The 18,293-nt window shown below is 40.8% G+C and overlaps 2 protein-coding genes across 2 annotated transcripts; one reads left to right on the forward strand and one right to left on the reverse strand.

Moving 5' to 3' along the window:
• Positions 1–528: 528 nt before the first annotated feature.
• Positions 529–9,923, forward strand: slc23a4 (solute carrier family 23 member 4; the record flags this gene model as incomplete). Its single annotated transcript, XM_083973280.1, has 12 exons — positions 529–576; positions 1,519–1,659; positions 2,041–2,198; positions 4,311–4,470; positions 6,577–6,758; positions 7,206–7,326; positions 7,418–7,574; positions 7,691–7,944; positions 8,089–8,253; positions 8,366–8,474; positions 8,595–8,690; positions 9,655–9,923. 12 exons carry the CDS (start codon positions 529–531, stop codon positions 9,921–9,923), a joined length of 1,860 nt encoding a protein of 619 aa, XP_083829406.1.
• A 768-nt stretch (positions 9,924–10,691) lies between these two features.
• LOC310987089 (protein FAM180A-like) lies at positions 10,692–14,395 on the reverse strand (the record flags this gene model as incomplete). The annotated part of the gene is made up of 3 exons (XM_083973259.1): positions 10,692–11,021; positions 11,137–11,234; positions 14,317–14,395. 3 exons carry the CDS (start codon positions 14,393–14,395, stop codon positions 10,692–10,694), a joined length of 507 nt encoding a protein of 168 aa, XP_083829385.1.
• Between the last annotated feature and the right edge of the window lie 3,898 nt (positions 14,396–18,293).

Genomic DNA, 18,293 nt, shown 5'->3' on the forward strand with positions numbered 1-18,293 from the left:
AGACGGGATTATTATCTGTTGTGTATCTGTTGTGGCTGAAACAACAGGCCAGAGCAAACGGTGAGTAGCCTATTGCCTTAAACTATAGGATCTATTCCCTCAGTTGACCTTTGTATAGACCGATACCAATGACTCACATATGATTTATAATGTTTTTATGGCCTCTGAAAAAAAAAGTGTGTGTTTGAGAGAGATGGAGACGGAGAGAGAAAGAGTTGTCTGAATGTATACGGTATCTCCTGCCTGCCAGATGCTGGTTGGTCAGCTGCTGTTACTGTTGTAATTGGGTTCACATGAGCTGCTGAGTAACAAGCACAGAAATCTCTTGTCTCAATTTCGCTCCTTCCTACCATGCCGCCCCCTCCACCCGCCACCCGCCTCCCAGCTCTCTCTCTCTCTCTCTCTGCCTTCTCGATCGGACACCCTTGTCTCGTGTCCCCGCCCCTTCAACTCATGTTTTTTCACTTTTCTGTTTTGGTTTTTCAGACTCACAAGTCCAATCACCTGAGCCTAAACTGAAGCTGTAGCATGGCTCCAGAAAAGGAAAGTAATGGTCTTGACAATTACGCATTCGCAGTGAGTATAACTTTTGTTTTTATAACTTTATACTGTTGTGTGAAGCTGTTTACAATAATCATAATATCTGAACTACTGACCACTGGCTGGACATTGTGGAAGAAATTTGATCAATGGAACAAATGACCTGCTGTAAGATGGACAAAATGGCACCTTTTTGTCCACCTACATTTGACAAAGTAGTGTTTACCCCCCTTGTATTTTTGTACCTATTTTATGAAAAAAAAAGAAAGAAGTTTAATAAAAAAAAAACCCTGAACTACAGAACTTTCACTACTCAGATAAATATCCCCAATTCAGTAATTTACTTTTAAATATTTAGAAAGTGAACATATTCCGATTGAACATAAAAATTCTGTGGAGCTTCTTCAGCTTTATCTCTCCTCTGATCATTGATCACTTTGACTTTGGCTGACTCTGACTGGTGCTATCAGTTAATAATTGACTCCAAATAGCATACCTAAGTATCATCACGGATGCATATGAATGTAGTCGTTACATTCCAGCTCCTCTGTGACTTATTCTAGTAATCATTAACTTTTAATACTGATTAGAAATGTGTATCACTAGTATTGGAAACGAGTTCTTGATCCGTCTGTGGCCTTTTTGATCAAATTACTCTGTAAATTCTTTGATGCGATAAAAGAAAATGAATATCTTGTGCATTTCCTTTTACAGCTGCTATATAAGCATGTGAGCTACAAGGGAATAAATCACATTCCCTCACAATGAACTGTTCAGAAAGCAAAGTGTGTCAGCGTCCCAAAGTGGATGAAGGAGTGTTTGTTAGGCATTCTGTTGTTGTTGTTGTTTTCTGTTTTGAGACTGTCATATCACTCAATTATAGATTGCGACAAATCAAAACAAAGATCTGCAGCATTCCTTCATTTCACATGTATATTTATTTGACTGCTGTGTGTCCTTCTGTCTGATTCATTCAAGCTTGAAGCACGTTTCTGTAATCTACCTGAGACAAAAAAAGGAGAGGAAGGGGACTCGTTCACGGATGGAGACCACAACAAGCTTGCATATTGCGTAACGGATGTTCCTCCTTGGTACCTATGCATCATTCTTGGCATCCAGGTGTGGTTTTTTAATGAGTTACTAATCATTTCCTGATAAAAGAGTCAATGTAGCAAAGTCCCTGCTATTATATAACAATACGAATATGACCACAGTGTCACATGAGAACCTCAGTTTGACGCTTCCTTCATGGTTGGTTAGACTTGGGTTTTATTCATGTACTGTAGGCCTGATTGTGAAATTTGCTTCAGATACAGTTGAGAGGGGAGAGTCAGTGCAAGCTTGTTTTATGTGTTTGACCAGTGTGTGTGTTTAGATGATGTTACCTTCATGCTAGTAGTTCCCCAAAGTCCAAAACTGTGTCATATTATATTTTCCAAATGTACATCAACCACAAAATAAATGTATCTCATCATATTTTTCCTGTCTTTGCTCTTCCAGCACTGTTTGACTGCATTTGGAGGTATCATCGCCATCCCGTTAATCTTGTCTCAGGGTTTGTGCCTGCAACATGACGCCCTCACACAAAGTCACCTCATCAGCACCATCTTCTTCGTCTCCGGCGTGTGCACTCTGTTGCAAGTTACCCTCGGCATCAGGTAGGAAATAAAACAGGAAGTTGTCGATAATGAGGAGGTTGACTCATAGAGGACGCTGGGGGATTTGTTCTAATTGTTTAATTAGAGATATTCAGTGATTTCTTTACATTAATTCACTGGACACGCTTTTGTCATGTTGTGTTGGTTCCTGCTTCAACACTTCAGTACAGCAGAGTTTATTAAAGTGGAATCAAGTACTGCACCCTCTTAATTAACCAGCTGAACAGAACAACCTTTCAGATTTCCTCCTTAATCTCTTTTGAACTGAGCGGTTTGCCAAAGTCAGTGTACGGCCCTCTGTGCAAACAATAGAATATTTCACTGTGTTGAAAGGAGCAGCCTCTATTTAAGGGATTATCTGAGAGTTAAAGTATCAAATAGCTTAATTTCAAGCATACATGCATGACAATGCTCAACATTATGCTTTCAACCATGCATGAAGGGTATCGAGAGTCATGACAATGGCTTCAATACTACAGTATACCTTCAGCTAGGTCCAGATTTGTAGAAAATACGATATGATACTGTACGATGCAATATGATATGATACGATACGATACAATTGGAGTTTATCACGAGCATCACCCCTTGCACAGTGTTACTATAAGCCCTCCTTGTCAGCAGTGGCATTACCTACACACAGGAGAATCCACATGATGTAACTGCTGATTTGGTTTTGAAGAACAATAAACTGAAATCATGTTTTGGAGCTATGAACTTGTACTAAGCTCATACTGACTCAGCCTGGCTGCACATTGGTGTCAGAGTAGGATTAGTGAAAGAATTTCCATCTTATTATGTTAGGGAATCTAGTTCTTGCTAAATCCACATTCCCTTGGCTTAGCACCACTGATGCTTTCTTGTCTCTCTCCAAATACCAGGAGGTCAGCTGTAAGGAAAACAACCGCTATGTGTAATGATACTGTCATTTGGGTAAACTAAAAGGAAAACAACACTAATTGCATGTATTCTTTAGGATAACATTGTAATGAAAACATTACAAACAAAATATATCTTCCAGCGATGTGTCTGTTTTCTACAAAAATGCTTGTCTTCAACTGTGAGCCAGCTGTGCGTGTTGCGCTGTCTAGACAGTAATGTTAATTGCTAATGGGATAGTGACCAGTGTAATGGGAATTATTAAACGAGAACTCACTTAACCTCTTACAGTTGCAGTAGCAGTTTGTCTAATCAGAGTCACTCTGTACCGTCACGTGATTTAAATCTCATCATGTGTATCTAGAAGATTAGGCCCTATTCACAAATGGCTATAGTCAGTCAGTCTAATTTTACAAGTCACCTTAAAGGGATAGTTCAACATTTTGGCAAATTGGCCCATTGCCATAATTGCTATAGTCATAGCAGTAGGTTCGTTACCTTTAATTGTAGGTGTAAGCTATTTTTAGTACAGCGGAGCGCAGCAGCAGGCTGCTCAGAGCTACGCTATGGAGGCTAAGGGAATTTCTTGGTTTCCCTCATTAAACTCATCAAATTCAACATCCCAAAACTCCACAGCGCTTTTGTAGACAAGTTGTGAGCTGCACAACCACCACGCTATGAGATAATGACGGAACGATACGAAACGGAGCCGTTTTCGAGGTAAATTCATACAAAACCGCTGATGCGCGTTGCGTTCAGGGACAGTTTTTCAGCAAGCAGTCTCCGTATTTACCCTGTATTTACCTCGAAAACGGCTCCGTTTCGTATCGTTCCGTCATTATCTCATAGCGTGGTGGTTGTGCAGGTCACAACTTGTCTACAAAAGCGCTGTGGAGTTTTGGGATGTTGAATTTGATGAGTTTAATGAGGGAAACCAAGAAATTCCATTAGCCTCCATAGCGTAGCTCTGAGCAGCCAGCTGCTGCGCTCCGCCGTACTGAAAATAGCTTACACCTACAATTAAAGGTAATGAACCTACTGCTATGACTATAGCGATTATGGCAATGGGCCAATTTGCCAAAATGTTGAACTATCCCTTTAAACTATCTTTAACAATACCTGAGATCTGATGATCATGTATCACCACAGCTCCTATCCTGATGTCATATCTGTCTGGCTCCCTCATGCTAATTGCCTTTTCTCCTGATGTATCGTTGTCATCTTTTCTTCTAGGCTGCCCATCCTCCAAGGTGGCACATTCACATTGTTGGCCCCCTCAATGGCGATGCTGTCCATGCCAGAGTGGACATGCCCTGCTTGGACGCAAAATGCAAGCATGGTCAACACCACCTCGCCAGAATACATAGAAGTTTGGCAGAGCCGGATGAGAGCAGTACGTAAACCATCTGATCTGTCTTAACCACAACATAAAGCATCTTGCACTATAAACTTTATTGTCAACAACCAGATTAAGATCATTTGTAGCCCTGAGGAAAGCCCCTTTTCTGGCAGTGGGCTAACCCATCCTCTCTCTACAGAGAGCTTTACTGTTTTGGTTTTACTCCCTGCAACTTTGATATTTTTGGTTCAGTGTCATACTGTAGCTTTTCTCAAACTTGTTTCTAGGCAATTCTTTTCAGTGAAACAGCAACTGTTTGTCTGTTTACTTGCCCAAAGTACTGTAAGGTGAAACACACAGACTCACCAACAAAACAACAGCTGCTCTGTGTGAACTGGAAACTCACGTGATTTACTCACCACGTGTGTCTCTGTGTCTTTTTGGCCTCTCCTGCCATGCCCAAATAAGCTTTGACTATTCCCAGTTATCCTTTGCTTGACATATTTATTCCCTATGTTTCCCTCACTCTGTCAGTTGATCTGCACTATTCCCTAACATGCACATTTTGCTGGCTTATTTAGCCACTGAGGTCTGAGGAAGTTATGTTTTCACCCAGCGCAATTTGCACTATACTTGTTAGAGGACGAGGATACCAGTTCCATCATGGTGCTGAGCTAAGTCCAGGCAATCAGGATCTGACAGTTGTGTGGGATTGTTTGGCATTTTTGGAGATACAGTAGGCTATACTGTAAGACAGATGTAAGATAGCTGTACAGGCTGGGCTAGGCAGCTACAAACTTACATTAGGGTTGCCAGCTGTCCCTGTAATATGGAATATTTCCATATTGAAAAATAAAATGCACTGAGTAGGGTAAGCACAGGACACTCACCCTACTCTAATGATATGCTATGTTTTCACATGCCTGGTGTGACATTTGAATTAATTAGACACAGTGGAGACGTATTAAATCAGAATGACAGGCAAGTTGTCTGTTACTGTCACTCACAGTCATTGTTGCCCTGGTTGAATAATAAAAAAAATAAAATAAAATAATACATAGTCTATGAAAAAAGTGGTGATGAAAAGTCCCAGAATGCACCGGTCCCGGGTATAATTTTCTGCCATTTTTTCGATTGTGTCAGTCACTTGAGTTTTCTTCCTGTTACCTGTTAATAACATAAAGATGGTGTCATACAATTGGCCTGTAGTGCTGTAGGCCATGTCTGCTTTGATAGCCTTCCCAGTGATTGTGTATTTGATGAAAGTAGTTATAGTTAGTGTAACATTTGCATTTAATGTAGCATATTGAAAGTTTCATCAAGGAGATGTGAGGTACTGCTGGGCCTGTGTCTTTTTGCCTGTGGAGAGGATATCAGCCTTGATGTGAGAGTGTTGTTGTGTTATGGAAATAATGTTGCTTGTAAATTAAATTAGCATTTCAAATTAGCATTTGTGTCAGTGCCCATGCCTGTGCTGAGACAAACACTCAATCTTACCAGATCTTTCATCTGAACAAAAGTAGACAGTGTTCAGTTGCTGGTAATAATTTAAATGCAGATTACACGTTTGAATCTTTGCCTCAGTGTGCTACAACATTAGCAAGACAGAGCTTCTGTTGTTGTAGCTGAATATGTGGTTATTGTTGACGACCAAAAAATAGATTTTTCTGTATCAGTAGTGGTTGCAGCTCAGAAAAACCCAGAACGTCCACAATAATAAGAGTGGGAATGCTCATTAATTCAATGTACCATCTTAATTCTGGAAAATAAGATAGGCACACCTCATTGCCCCTGCAATGCACTTTAGATGCAAGTGGACGGGGTAAATAAAACATTAAAGTAAATGAGCAGACCTACGCAATACACGCCCCACAACATTGTAGTACTCTGAACCATGAGTCATTACTACACACAACTGTAAAGTTTAATGACTATACCTTGTGTGGTTGTGATTTCAGTGATTATGTAATGAAGGTACTCAGTCCTCATCGCCTCCCTTTTGGGGCACTGTTTTTAAAGATGACAAAAAAATAAATAAACAAAATAAAATAAAATAAAATATGAATGTTCTTGAAAAAAGTAATTCACTTGCCTTTCTGACTCTCTGTAAAATGCCTTTGTGATTTGTTCATCGGCCTTTTCTGTTGTATCTGTGTCCAGCTCCAGGGGTCCATCATGGTGGGCTCGCTTTTCCAGGTGTTTGTTGGTTTCTCCGGCCTCATCGGCCTCTTCATGCGCTTCATTGGTCCTCTCACCATTGCTCCCACCATCTCTCTCATTGGACTGTCCCTGTTTGACTCAGCTGGAACGAGTGCTGGCAACCACTGGGGCATTTCTTCCATGTGGGTAACATGCCTTTTTGCAGACTGAGATCATTGTGCAGCAGAGCACAAAAAGTGGTAGTGTACTTCAACTGCTGAGATTATATTACTTTATAAAATTTAAGGTAACTTAATTTTTCTTCAGACTTTATTATTATGTTACGACTACACACAAGCCTTGTCGGCTTTACACTGCAATTAAAACAGTTCTTAAACAGAGGGCATGCCAGTTTTATGCATCTTTTTCTCAATCAAACATGTTTTATAGGTCATGTTAAATCTGCTTCCTCCTATGCCTAGAGTACAGCCAAGGTTTTAAAAATACTAATAGACTTAAAATCTGTGTAAAGCTCTACTCTCTTGGCAGGGCAGGAAAGCCTATTAAAAGTTCTTGCCAAAGAACCTGAGTTGCTCGATAGTCACTCCTACTTACTTACAACAAATTTAATATTCCTCCCTCTCACACAGGACCACAGCATTGATCATCCTGTTCTCACAGTACCTCCGTCACATACCCGTGCCTTTTCCTAAATACAACAAGGACAAAAAGCTGCACACTTCCCGTGTCTACGTCTTTCAGATTCTGCCTGTATGTATCAGACAACAAGATTTATGAAACCAATTATGCATTTTTACTTTAAATAAGATAATAAAAGTGATTTTTTTCTATGTATCCTCAGGTTCTGCTTGGAATAACATTATCTTGGCTCATCTGTTATATATTGACAATCTACAACGTACTACCTGCTGACCCAGACCAGTATGGTCATCTGGCTCGAACTGATCTGAAGGGAGATGTTATGGGCCAAGCTCCCTGGGTCACTTTCCCCTACCCAGGTAAGACCCTGCAAGACTGTTACCCTTAAAATGACCTGTCAGTGAACAAATAAAAAGGCAATATTAAGCTATAAACATACTATGAAAATTCTCTGTTCCCTTGTGTTTAAACTCAGGTCAGTGGGGGTTACCGACTGTGAGCCTGGCAGGAGTGGTTGGCATCCTAGCTGGTGTGATTTCCTCCATGATAGAGTCTGTAGGGGACTACCATGCTTGCGCCAGGCTGTCTGGGGCTCCACCTCCCCCTAAACATGCCATCAACAGAGGCATTGGTATCGAGGGAATAGGCTGTCTGTTGGCTGGAGCCTGGGGTACGGGCAATGGTACCACCTCATACAGCGAAAACGTTGGAGCTCTTGGTATCACAAAGGTGAGATGAGCCTCCTTGTCAGCTGATTTCTCTTTCTTTCTTTCCATATTTTTCAACTGATATATTGAGATATTTGTGATTTGTGAGATGTTTGCCTGTAGTAGGAGATGTTTTTAAGAGATGGTATATCTCGCCCTCTTGCAGGTTGGGAGTCGCATGGTGATACTAGCCAGTGGAGTGTTGATGGTTGTCATGGGTGTGTTTGGTAAAGTGGGCGCTATATTCACCACCATCCCAACCCCTGTGATAGGAGGGATGTTCATGGTCATGTTTGGTGTCATCGCTGCAGCAGGAGTTTCTAATCTGCAGGTACACACAACTAAATATAAAACATTTCATGATCTTAAGATAAATACATAAATAAAAACGCATATTTTATGAAAATAGTATTGAGGTTCTCTTCATGTTGTCCCCCCCCCAGTATGCAGATATGAACTCGTCTCGAAACATCTTTATTTTTGGCTTCTCCATGTTCTCTGGTCTGGTCATTCCCAACTGGATTTTAAAGAACCCCAAAGCCATCGCTACAGGTGCATGGATTAAGTTGATATATCTTATATTTTTTTATATGATTTTTTATAGGAAGCAGAATAATGTTACTTGATTAGTGGAGTAAAAAGGTTTAACTGTTTGCTTTGTATTGTGTTCAGGTGTGGTAGAACTTGACCAAATGCTGCAGGTTCTTCTGACAACCAGTATGTTTGTCGGAGGCTTCTTTGGCTTCATACTGGACAACACCATTCCAGGTATCCTTCTTCTTTGTTTGTATTGTATTATAAGTGTATTTTACTTCATATCTATATTTATGTTTTAGGGTTTTTGCAAATCTGTATCACCTGATTGTCCTATACTATTATAATTTAAATATCAGTGATGGGGCCAAATCCCATAAATTACCAGGCAAAGGTCAAGTTACACTTTATTTGTGTTGGTGGTCATCTTCTGGTCAAGTGATGGAGGGTCAGGTGGCCATGGTTAATTGTTTTGTATTGGTTCGATTAAGGAAAGAGTACTATAATGGACCATTGAAATGAGGGCAGTGTTTAAAATGGTGTTAGACCATCAGCTGATACTTAAATGTCAACATTGGACCAAAAAAAATGTCAAATAGGCTATGAGATGAGTTAGTTCTTGTGTTTTATAAAGCAACTTCTGTCGTTTTCAAGTAGCAGTGCTAAACGAAGCACAAAGGTCTTTTACTGCTACTGAAAGTGCCACAGTGTAGAAACAGGTCTTTCATTCAAAATTTTTACAGTGAAAGTACCAAAAGTAAACAAACTCATTAAGATTGAACATTATATTACTAGATTATAATAATTTGTGCCCCAATGAGTACATCACTTTCGCACAGTTGATTAACACATCACTGTGTTAATACAGTTGTGTTATTAGTAACTAGAAGGTAAATAAGATGTAAAAGATAATCAAGTACATGACATTTTATTTCTACTTGAGTGGAAATACTCACCACTGAGAAGTAGTCTGAAATGCAACTAAGTAAAAAAATATCTAACGGAAATCCAACTTTTTCTGTAAAACAGTTTTGAAATGAATAGTCTGTGTATTTCAGAATGAAAACTGCATAGATCAGTCCCGAGCTTTATGAAGAACAAATAAGCAAGTCAGAAAACAACTTGAAAATTGTCAGTGATTTTATTCAGGAAGCTGCTGTACTAACATGGTTTGACACATTTAACACGCATCCAACAGGATCAAAGCATGAGCGAGGCATCCTGGCCTGGAACAAGGCTCACGAGGACGACTCCAGCAACACACTGGAGAGCGGAGAGGTCTATAACCTTCCCTTCGGCATCAGCTCTTCCTTGTCTTCCTCCTCCTGGATCCGGTACATACCATTCTGCCCTCCTGGTGAGCCCGATTCTCTGGATGGAAGTGGAGCAGATACTAATTCACTGGAGCCTAAGCAGTCACTGGAACACCCAGAGCCTTCACAGATCATTGTCGGAGTCGCTCTGTGAGTTGTACACACTCTCTCCAGTGTGCCATTTTGGGGATTGGCAGAAACAATACCATCAAAGGCAGCTCAGTTTGGACCTTGTGTTTTCTGTTAAAGACCTTGTACTGTAACAACATGGTGCAAAGGATTTTCACATGACACTTTTGGAGTGACATTTTGCAGATGACATCCCATATAATAATATATGGACCTCCTAATTTTCATAGGCTTTTTGTAAACTGTTGATCAACGAAAGCTGACAATGTATACACTGATCAGCCACAACATCGCTGCGTGTGTGTTTGAGACATTTTTTCTGTGCAGCAATTTGTATTCACAAAACATTGTTGAGTATAAACTGTGATTTTTTGTTTGTTTGTTTAACCTTGATCTTTTCTTAGTTCTTTCCATTCTAATCAGTCTTAGAGTGTGATCACACCCAGGTGCTAAAGAACAACCACTGAAAAGACATGTGAATGTAAGTAATGATGTTCAATACCACATTCAACCCAGAACCAATGCATACTTCCATGTATATAAAGTACCTCATGTTTGAATCAACCCTTGCTGACAGTCAGTGTTTTTTTTTTTTAAATATGCACTACACCGAAGTGCAGCAACATTTTCTAACAGGACTCCTCTCTCAGGCTACTTATTCATAGACGTCGTCATCATACATTACATGATATTTCTTCAAAGCACAAACCAGGACTACCCACTTATTTCAATGGATTTTTTTCCCTATTTGCATTAAACGCTATTAAACTCTTCCAGTACATGTGTCCATTCACTAGTTTATCCCAATCAGATCCTGCTTGACGGCTTTGTAGAGGCTGACAAAAGACTCTGCCCAAACATCTCGTTGGTGTTCGGTCGTGGCATTGACCATCTGATGGGTGATGTAGACCAAAGTCAGCAAAGTGCGCTCGAAATCATCCTGATGCAGGTGACCGATACAATTTGAAAGGCCAGAGATTAGCGTGATAATGTCCGTTAACCTTCGAGGAACGACCTCCTCGCAGATGACCTCCAGGTTTTGTGTCTTGCGAAGGGAAGCCAGCTCTGCGTCTTTTATGGAAAACTCTCCATTGGCATCAAAGTGTACACCAGTCAGTAGGATCTATTTGGTAAAACAGAAAGAGGAAGTTGGTATCAGTGATAATTTCTTCTTATTTTTACTTTACTACTCTTATTTTCTTTTGCAAAATATTTGTGTGTATTGATGTATGTCTCACCTCAAATAGTAGATGGACATCATCGAAGGAGTTGTGGAAGGAGAGGTTCCCTGCATTCGGTACCCCTCTTTTCACTCTGCTTGCAGCTGGGAACAAGGCTTGAATGAAAGAGACACAGACTGAGGGTTTATTGCCTTGTGATTTATTTCAGTTAACCCAAAAAGCCTCTTGAAGTTGGATTATCTGTGTCATGCAAATAACAAATTTAAAATTGTTGGGCTCCTTAAAATGTAGATTTCATTTGGGTACTGACGTTGTGCCACATATGACACCCATTTATCCCACACTAATGCATAGGCTACAGCAGTTAATTTATGATATACACGCTGTGAGCTTCAAACCCAGCGATCTCTGACCTATACAGATGACTTCTATCTGCAGGCGATGAGACATGACCTCGAACTTCAAAGGCTGCAGAGGAATCAAAGGTGGAGTAACACGCAGCTCCAGATGATTTCAACATGCACTGAGTGGTTTAACATTTCAGCCTCATTTTCATAGCATTCCTCAAAGCCACAATGTGGACCAGGGTGTTAGCTGCAACTGATCTCGTGCAGTCAAAGAAAGCTCACAACAAAGGCCCTCCTTTGTACTGGAGCTTGAGGAAGCATAACCGTTATGCATTTGCATAGATGTTCATTGAATGCAAGTCAAAGACTAATTAAAAGACTAATGATTGCACAGAAACTTTGTGTGGGCTCGTAACGTGCAAATGACATCAAGAATTGGATGATTGCATTCTTTTCTAAATAAATAAAATTGTGAAATTTACATTACTGATTAGTATGTTTTCATATTGTATACTATTACTGTAGATTTGGGAACATAGCTAATGTTTAGAAATGTAATGGTTTCCAAAGTTCCTTCAGGACATCAAGGGGAGCAATAATGTCTTTATCAAATGTCAAGAGTGGTCAACACTTTTGCACTAAACCACCTGGAGGGAACTAGAGGTAAAGGATCATTAATCAGAGTGATCCTCTGGGAAACACGAAGATCCACTCAGTGATGGACCCAGCACTTCACCCACCGCACTGTCGTTCCTAGAGCCATGCTGCCAGCATGTCAAAAATGTAAAGACAGATAGCAAGAAATTCAGGCCAGACGTAGATGTAAAGCTCTGTTTCCACTCACTGCCCATAATGTCTGACATTCTGTCCTGGCTGCTTTTATAAATGGGAGTAAGACGTGCATGCAGTTTGCAAAAAGAAGAACAGATGAAGGGAAAGCAGGTGGACATCACACAGATACGGATGCAGACAGACAGAACCTCCCCTGTCATACAGACACTGAGACAATGATGGACTAACGGATTCCAGCGCTGCCTGGAAATGCACTTTGATGTCTGATGTCGTCAAATAAAGCTGCAGCATTGTACTCAATCACATTCAACCTGAGCAGTTTTGTCTGACATCTATTCAGAAGTAGGAGTGTGTGTAGTAGTAATAGTGTCTGTTTGATTTAATGCAGTGTATCTTCTTTCAACCATCAACAGTCACAAACAATCTCATTTAAAAGAGAGAGAGAGAGATGAAGACAGTGAGTGAGAAGTATGGACGCACTGAAATAATTTAAATGAATGTCTGAGTCACAGTCAAGAAATCCTGACTGCCAGTTTGCTTCCTTCTATCAACCTGTTTATACCAGACTCAACAAGTCTTTAATGGACTTCTGCAGGATCAAATCATCTATGCAAGTTGGCCATAATGTCATTAATCTAAATTTGTCAAAGTTGGTTTAACTTTTTCAGTGAATCACTGTGAATACCTTCAACTATTTTGTCTGTAAAAATCAAATCATACTTCAATATCTGATCAACAACATTTTGCCTACCCTCCAGTTGTGTTCACTGAAGTGCGCCTTTTGTTTGTTTTGTTATATTTAGCAAATAGGAAACAGCCTTGCAGCCAGGCTGTGATCACGCAGTATTTACTTCTACTGATGGCCCACGTTCTGCTGATGTCAGTGGTATTTCCAGAGGATAAATGCCAACGATGATGATGTTGAGCTTTCTGTGCTTAGATCACATGATGCTTTTCTAACTATGCCTGGCCCACTTCACTTGGTTAGCAGCTCCAGCTGGAACGCAAACACATTCACAGATCACGCAAACATTGCACCAAACTGCACACTTAATATGTTTAGCAGCTGAACTTTGTATCAAACACTCAACAGAGGCCAAATATGTACTTCTAATGAATCCAGCTTTTTATGATGAAGTGTTCCTAAGTGCTGCTTTCATGTCATGACTTGGAACTTCCTGTTAGTGGAGCGTGCCCGTAACCCAGACCAGAAAATTTTAACCATCGCAGTCATGGTGCCACAGTTTATCACTGCAGTTTAAGTTCTGTTTCTGTGTTTCAGTGTCATCTTGAGTGAATGATGGGGACCAGAACAAAGGAATCAGACAAAAGGAAATACATGAGAAAGGCTGGTCTGAATACCTCAGCTCAGCAGTGTGTTTTTTATTCATTCTTCATTCATTTTTCCCCCTCCCAGGTCAGTTTTTGGAGCCGTGCCAATGTTTCCTCATGAGAAACATGTGCAGTTGACATCTGAACCTGCAGCTATATTAAAATAAAAGTGAAATATGCTGTGATTTGTTTTTATATTTTTGGTATTGTGCTCTGCTCTGTTCAAGCTACATGATGTTATTGCACTTGATATTGTTTTGAAGGGTGTTACTCCCTCAAACTGTGTTAATGGTGCAGGAATTCGTCTGCACTGCCTAGTAACAACAAACAAAAAAAGATAAGTATATAGCTATTCATGTCCAATATACACAATGATTCATTCTACTGGCAAAGCTATGTTTGCACAATATTTTTTTAAAAATCTGTTTTCAGAGAAAACACCAATGTTTGGAAAGAAACTGAAAGATGAGGGTGACTCTCCCCCTGGTCCAATAGGAACACGTAATGTTCAGCCAAGATTAATTGAATCACTGTTCTCTAAAACACTTGGATTTGGAATCTGGATCGAATTTGTATTTTTTGAAATATCTAACAGCTTACAAACAATTGTCAACATTTTTCTGTGGCCCAGACACATAAAAACCCCAGACAACAATTAACCCATCATTGGATTAAGTCACCATCAACTATTGCCACTAAATATTGTCTTTGAACCACATACAGAAAATAAACTTGTTGCCATTCAGAATTTAAATAAAAGTCTTACCTTTGCTCTGACATTGGGCAACACCTGTTCTGATGCAGCAGTAGAAAAGACCAACAACGACCATCCTCCAGGGCAGCATGGTGGCCAGGTCACTCGTGCAATGTGTCAAGTGTCTGGACAGTGGCTGGACTGACGTCTGCTCAAGCTCTCCAACTAATCTTTCACTACCTGTTAGCATCCACTGTGCCCTTCCTTTGCATTTCTGCCTGTCTCCTTACTGTGCATCTGCAGCCTTGCAAAACATCACAACGTACGTCCTCTTCATCATTTCTGTTCTCTGACTGCGTCTGTCCTCAGCACTGTCTTCTTTCTCTCTCTCTCCCCCTCCCATCCACATCTGATCTTTCTCTTCCTCCCTCTCTCTCTCTTGCTCTCCCTCTGCCCCTCAAACAACCCACTGAAAGGCTTTTCATTTTTTCAGCTGGTTGTCATCAGGTTTTCATTTTCACAACACAGTCCTCTGCATGTTCCTTTTACTACCTTTATGTTAATGACATCCCATTTGTCCTGTTATTGGCATCATTTTCATCACGTTTTTTTTCTTCCATTTATCCTTATATTCTTTGTCTGAATACAAAAGGGATATTCCGTAGTAAATTTAACCCATGGTCCAACAACACCGAGTTAGACCCACCTTGAGAGATTAAGTCTGCTGACCCCTAGCTTCTGTAGGCTAGTTGTAGCAACTTTAGCAAACTATTTTCTCCACGCGCAAACCGCGATCAAAAAGCCTCTCATAGCCACAAATAATGCTCAGCACAGCACCAAACGTCATCAACAGTACAAACAGGGTCCGAGCACATATGAGGCATCAAACATCTGTTAGCTTTGCCTGGTTTCTATTGAAAAGAGACCAAAACAACTCACCCACTCTCCTCCAGTTAGGTTATGCAAACTTTCCGCGTCCAGGCACTGATAAAAACACGTCCGAGTCCGACTGGCAGCAATTTCAGCGGCCATTGGCAGACAGTGACCACACTGACCACTTGATTCCCCCAGCACCCGGCATCTCTCCCTCTTTCACTTTTCTCCTCCATTTCCTTCAGCTCTATGGTCTTCAGTAAACTCCGTCTCAAACTGATAGGGGCGCCCATCAAATTGAAACCAGTCGTCGTTGTTCTCAAACTGCACACACTCAGCCTTGTTGTCCCTTCTGTGAAGTCTGCTCATGGATGTATTATAGATCCGCTTCACCATGGCTTCACTTTGTTACAGGCAGTCTCTTCCGGCAACAAACGTGATCTCGCGGGTGACGTCACGTCTAATCTCGCGCTTGTTTACGTGATTTTCTCCCGCAAATATATAAAGTTAGAAATGCCCAATTCCGTTCATGTCCCTGTGAACATAACTTTAATAACTTTTATAAACTGATAGGCAAGATACATAGGAACTTTGACTGCATTGCATGGAGTAATAATCACACATTTTCATCCTTGAGCTGCGGGACTCTACTTCACTAGGTAATCGCCTCCACGCCAGCTGACTACCTGTAACCATGGCAGTAACAAGCAGACGACACAGAAGGGACAACAACACAGCTAAATTTAAGAACAAGGACGACTGTCAGTTTGAGTTTGAGTTCGCCGAAGACGAGCTGAAGGAAATTGAGGAGAAAGGTGAAAGAGGGAGAGATGCCGGTGGAGTCTCTGTGCTGGGGAAGTGGTCAGTGGTCACTGCCTGCAAATGGCCGCTGACTCGGAAAGTTGCTGCATAATAACTGGAGGAGAGGGTGAGTTGTTTTTTCGTCTCTTTTCAATAGAAACCAGGCAAAGCTAACAGATGTTTGATGCCTCGTGTTATGTGCTGGGACTGGCTGGGACCCTGTTTGTACTGTTGATTACGTTTGGTGCTATTCTGAGCATTATTTGTGGCTATGATTGGCTTTTTGATCGTGGTTTGCGCTTGGAGAAAATAGACTTGCTAATGTTGCTACAACTAGAGAAGCTAACGTTAGCGGTCAGCAGACTTCATCTCTCCAGGGGGTGTCAGCAATAGAGTATCTTTGGTTGGACCATGGGTTAAATTTACGCCGGAATATCCCCTTAATAACGTTAATGCATGTGTGCATTTTAGTCAAAGCCTCTAATCCACTACTGATTTCTCATCAGTTTATCCAATTGTATTCATTATGAACATGAATGGTTATTTACCATAGTTACAACCACCAAACCCTGTATGTTACTCTTGGCCTTAGTTTAGCTCTTTCTTTGTTGTTTACACTGTGTTCAGGCTTGCTAGCAGCTTTGTCAAGTGAAACATTTTCTGCCTGTTGAACATGTTTATTGTCGCTGACGTTAAAAACAGTCTTGTTGTACAGGCCCTGATTTGTCTTGGCTTCTTTTAGTAGATTGAAGAATTGAAAATGAGGGAGAACATGTTTATTCTTCCTATGGGAACTGTGTTTATTTACCTCTGAGGTCAAAGTTAGTTCTGTTTTTACCAGCAGCATGCTCCCTCAGTGTGTTGGAGCATGTGCGATGGTGCCAGGATGACCACAGGTAACAGCTCGGTCGGTGTTCTCCTGGAGGACATCTATGGAAACTTAACACTTCCATGAACATGAAACCCAGCTAAGTTATTGTGTCTAATTACACAAAGCATGCACTCCAAGCACTGGGGAAAAAAAACATATGCAGAAACCACAAAGAAAAACTTTGTTCATTGCCTGGCAATCTTCACCTTCTCCACAAGCCAGAGGAACAGTAACCAGAAGTGCAACCATATAAAATAAGTTTTATTCGTTTTAACACTATTTTAACAACAGTTTATTCCATTTGGGTATATAAACTGAAGCTGACATGTGAGCATAGCATGGTTAGGTTTTTTGAGATGTTGTTTCCTTGCATCTGTCTCTCGCCCTGAGGATGTGTTTCTGTGGCAGTCGGAGTCGGAGCGATGTGGCAGTTGTGCTGCTGCTGCTGCAGAGGAATGCACAGGCACAGACTGTTGCTACAGCTGGCAAGAGAGCTGTGGCCGCAAATAATTTACTCTCTGAAAATGGTGCATTTCGTTTGTGACTCAGAGGTCGTTGGAGCTCTGTGTTGTCTTTTTGACACTGGGTGATGACCTGGTTAGGAATAAACAGACAATCACTGAGTTTTGATGTGTCTAATGTCGCATTTGAACTCGTTCCTAAACAAAAGCAAGTTGGCAGTGCTGAAGGGAGTAGAAATTTAAGACAGGAGGACAGGACATGCCTGCGGACTGACTGTTACACAACAGAAAAAAGACAGTGTCCACAGATTTTTGACTTTTATATCCTGCTGCAGTGTTGCACTCACTGACTCTGCTTATCACTCTGTGGCACAATATGTGCATCGTGCGACATTCACAGTGAATCCACATTGTCTTTTATATCTTCCAGATGAAGTGTGCAAAGTGATCAATCCAGTTACAATGAAAACAATCCAGCAGAAGCAAGAAAACCATGTCTTATTTCAACCTTTTTATTTTGATATTGTATTCTAATTATTCTGACATCCATGTGCTATGTTGGCTACTGACATCAGCAATTCCTAAAAAGGATCTTTATTTTCAGTTTTTTGCTAAAAATCCTGCCTTCCTGTCACCGATGCCCCAAAATAATGACGTACTCATAAGAATACAGTGCACAACTATTTACTCAAACTATGTGCTAAGATTTGAGGTGAATGCCAATTCACCCCACAAGATTAGTGAAATAATGTCGCCTTTGAGTGCTATAGTTTGTTCTGCATATCCAAACATCATAACTTGCTGTTGAGTAAATTAACCAGTGTGGCCCACTGTCAGGTCATCTTTTTTTTTCTGCTTTACAGTATTAACCTGCAAATCCTGAACTCCAGGTACTGTGGGGTGTGTGAAAAAAGAACTGGGCCTAATGGAGGCAGTCATGAGCAAGAGCCAAGATAGTGGAATGAAAAGTTTAATTAGCCCATCTGACATAAAACAAAGGTGACATGCCAACCAGTTTCAACCTTTTACACTGGTCTTGTTCA

Source organism: Trachurus trachurus, assembly GCF_905171665.1.
Source record: "Trachurus trachurus genome assembly, chromosome: 6".
In the NCBI taxonomy this organism is placed as follows: Eukaryota; Metazoa; Chordata; class Actinopteri; order Carangiformes; family Carangidae; genus Trachurus; species Trachurus trachurus.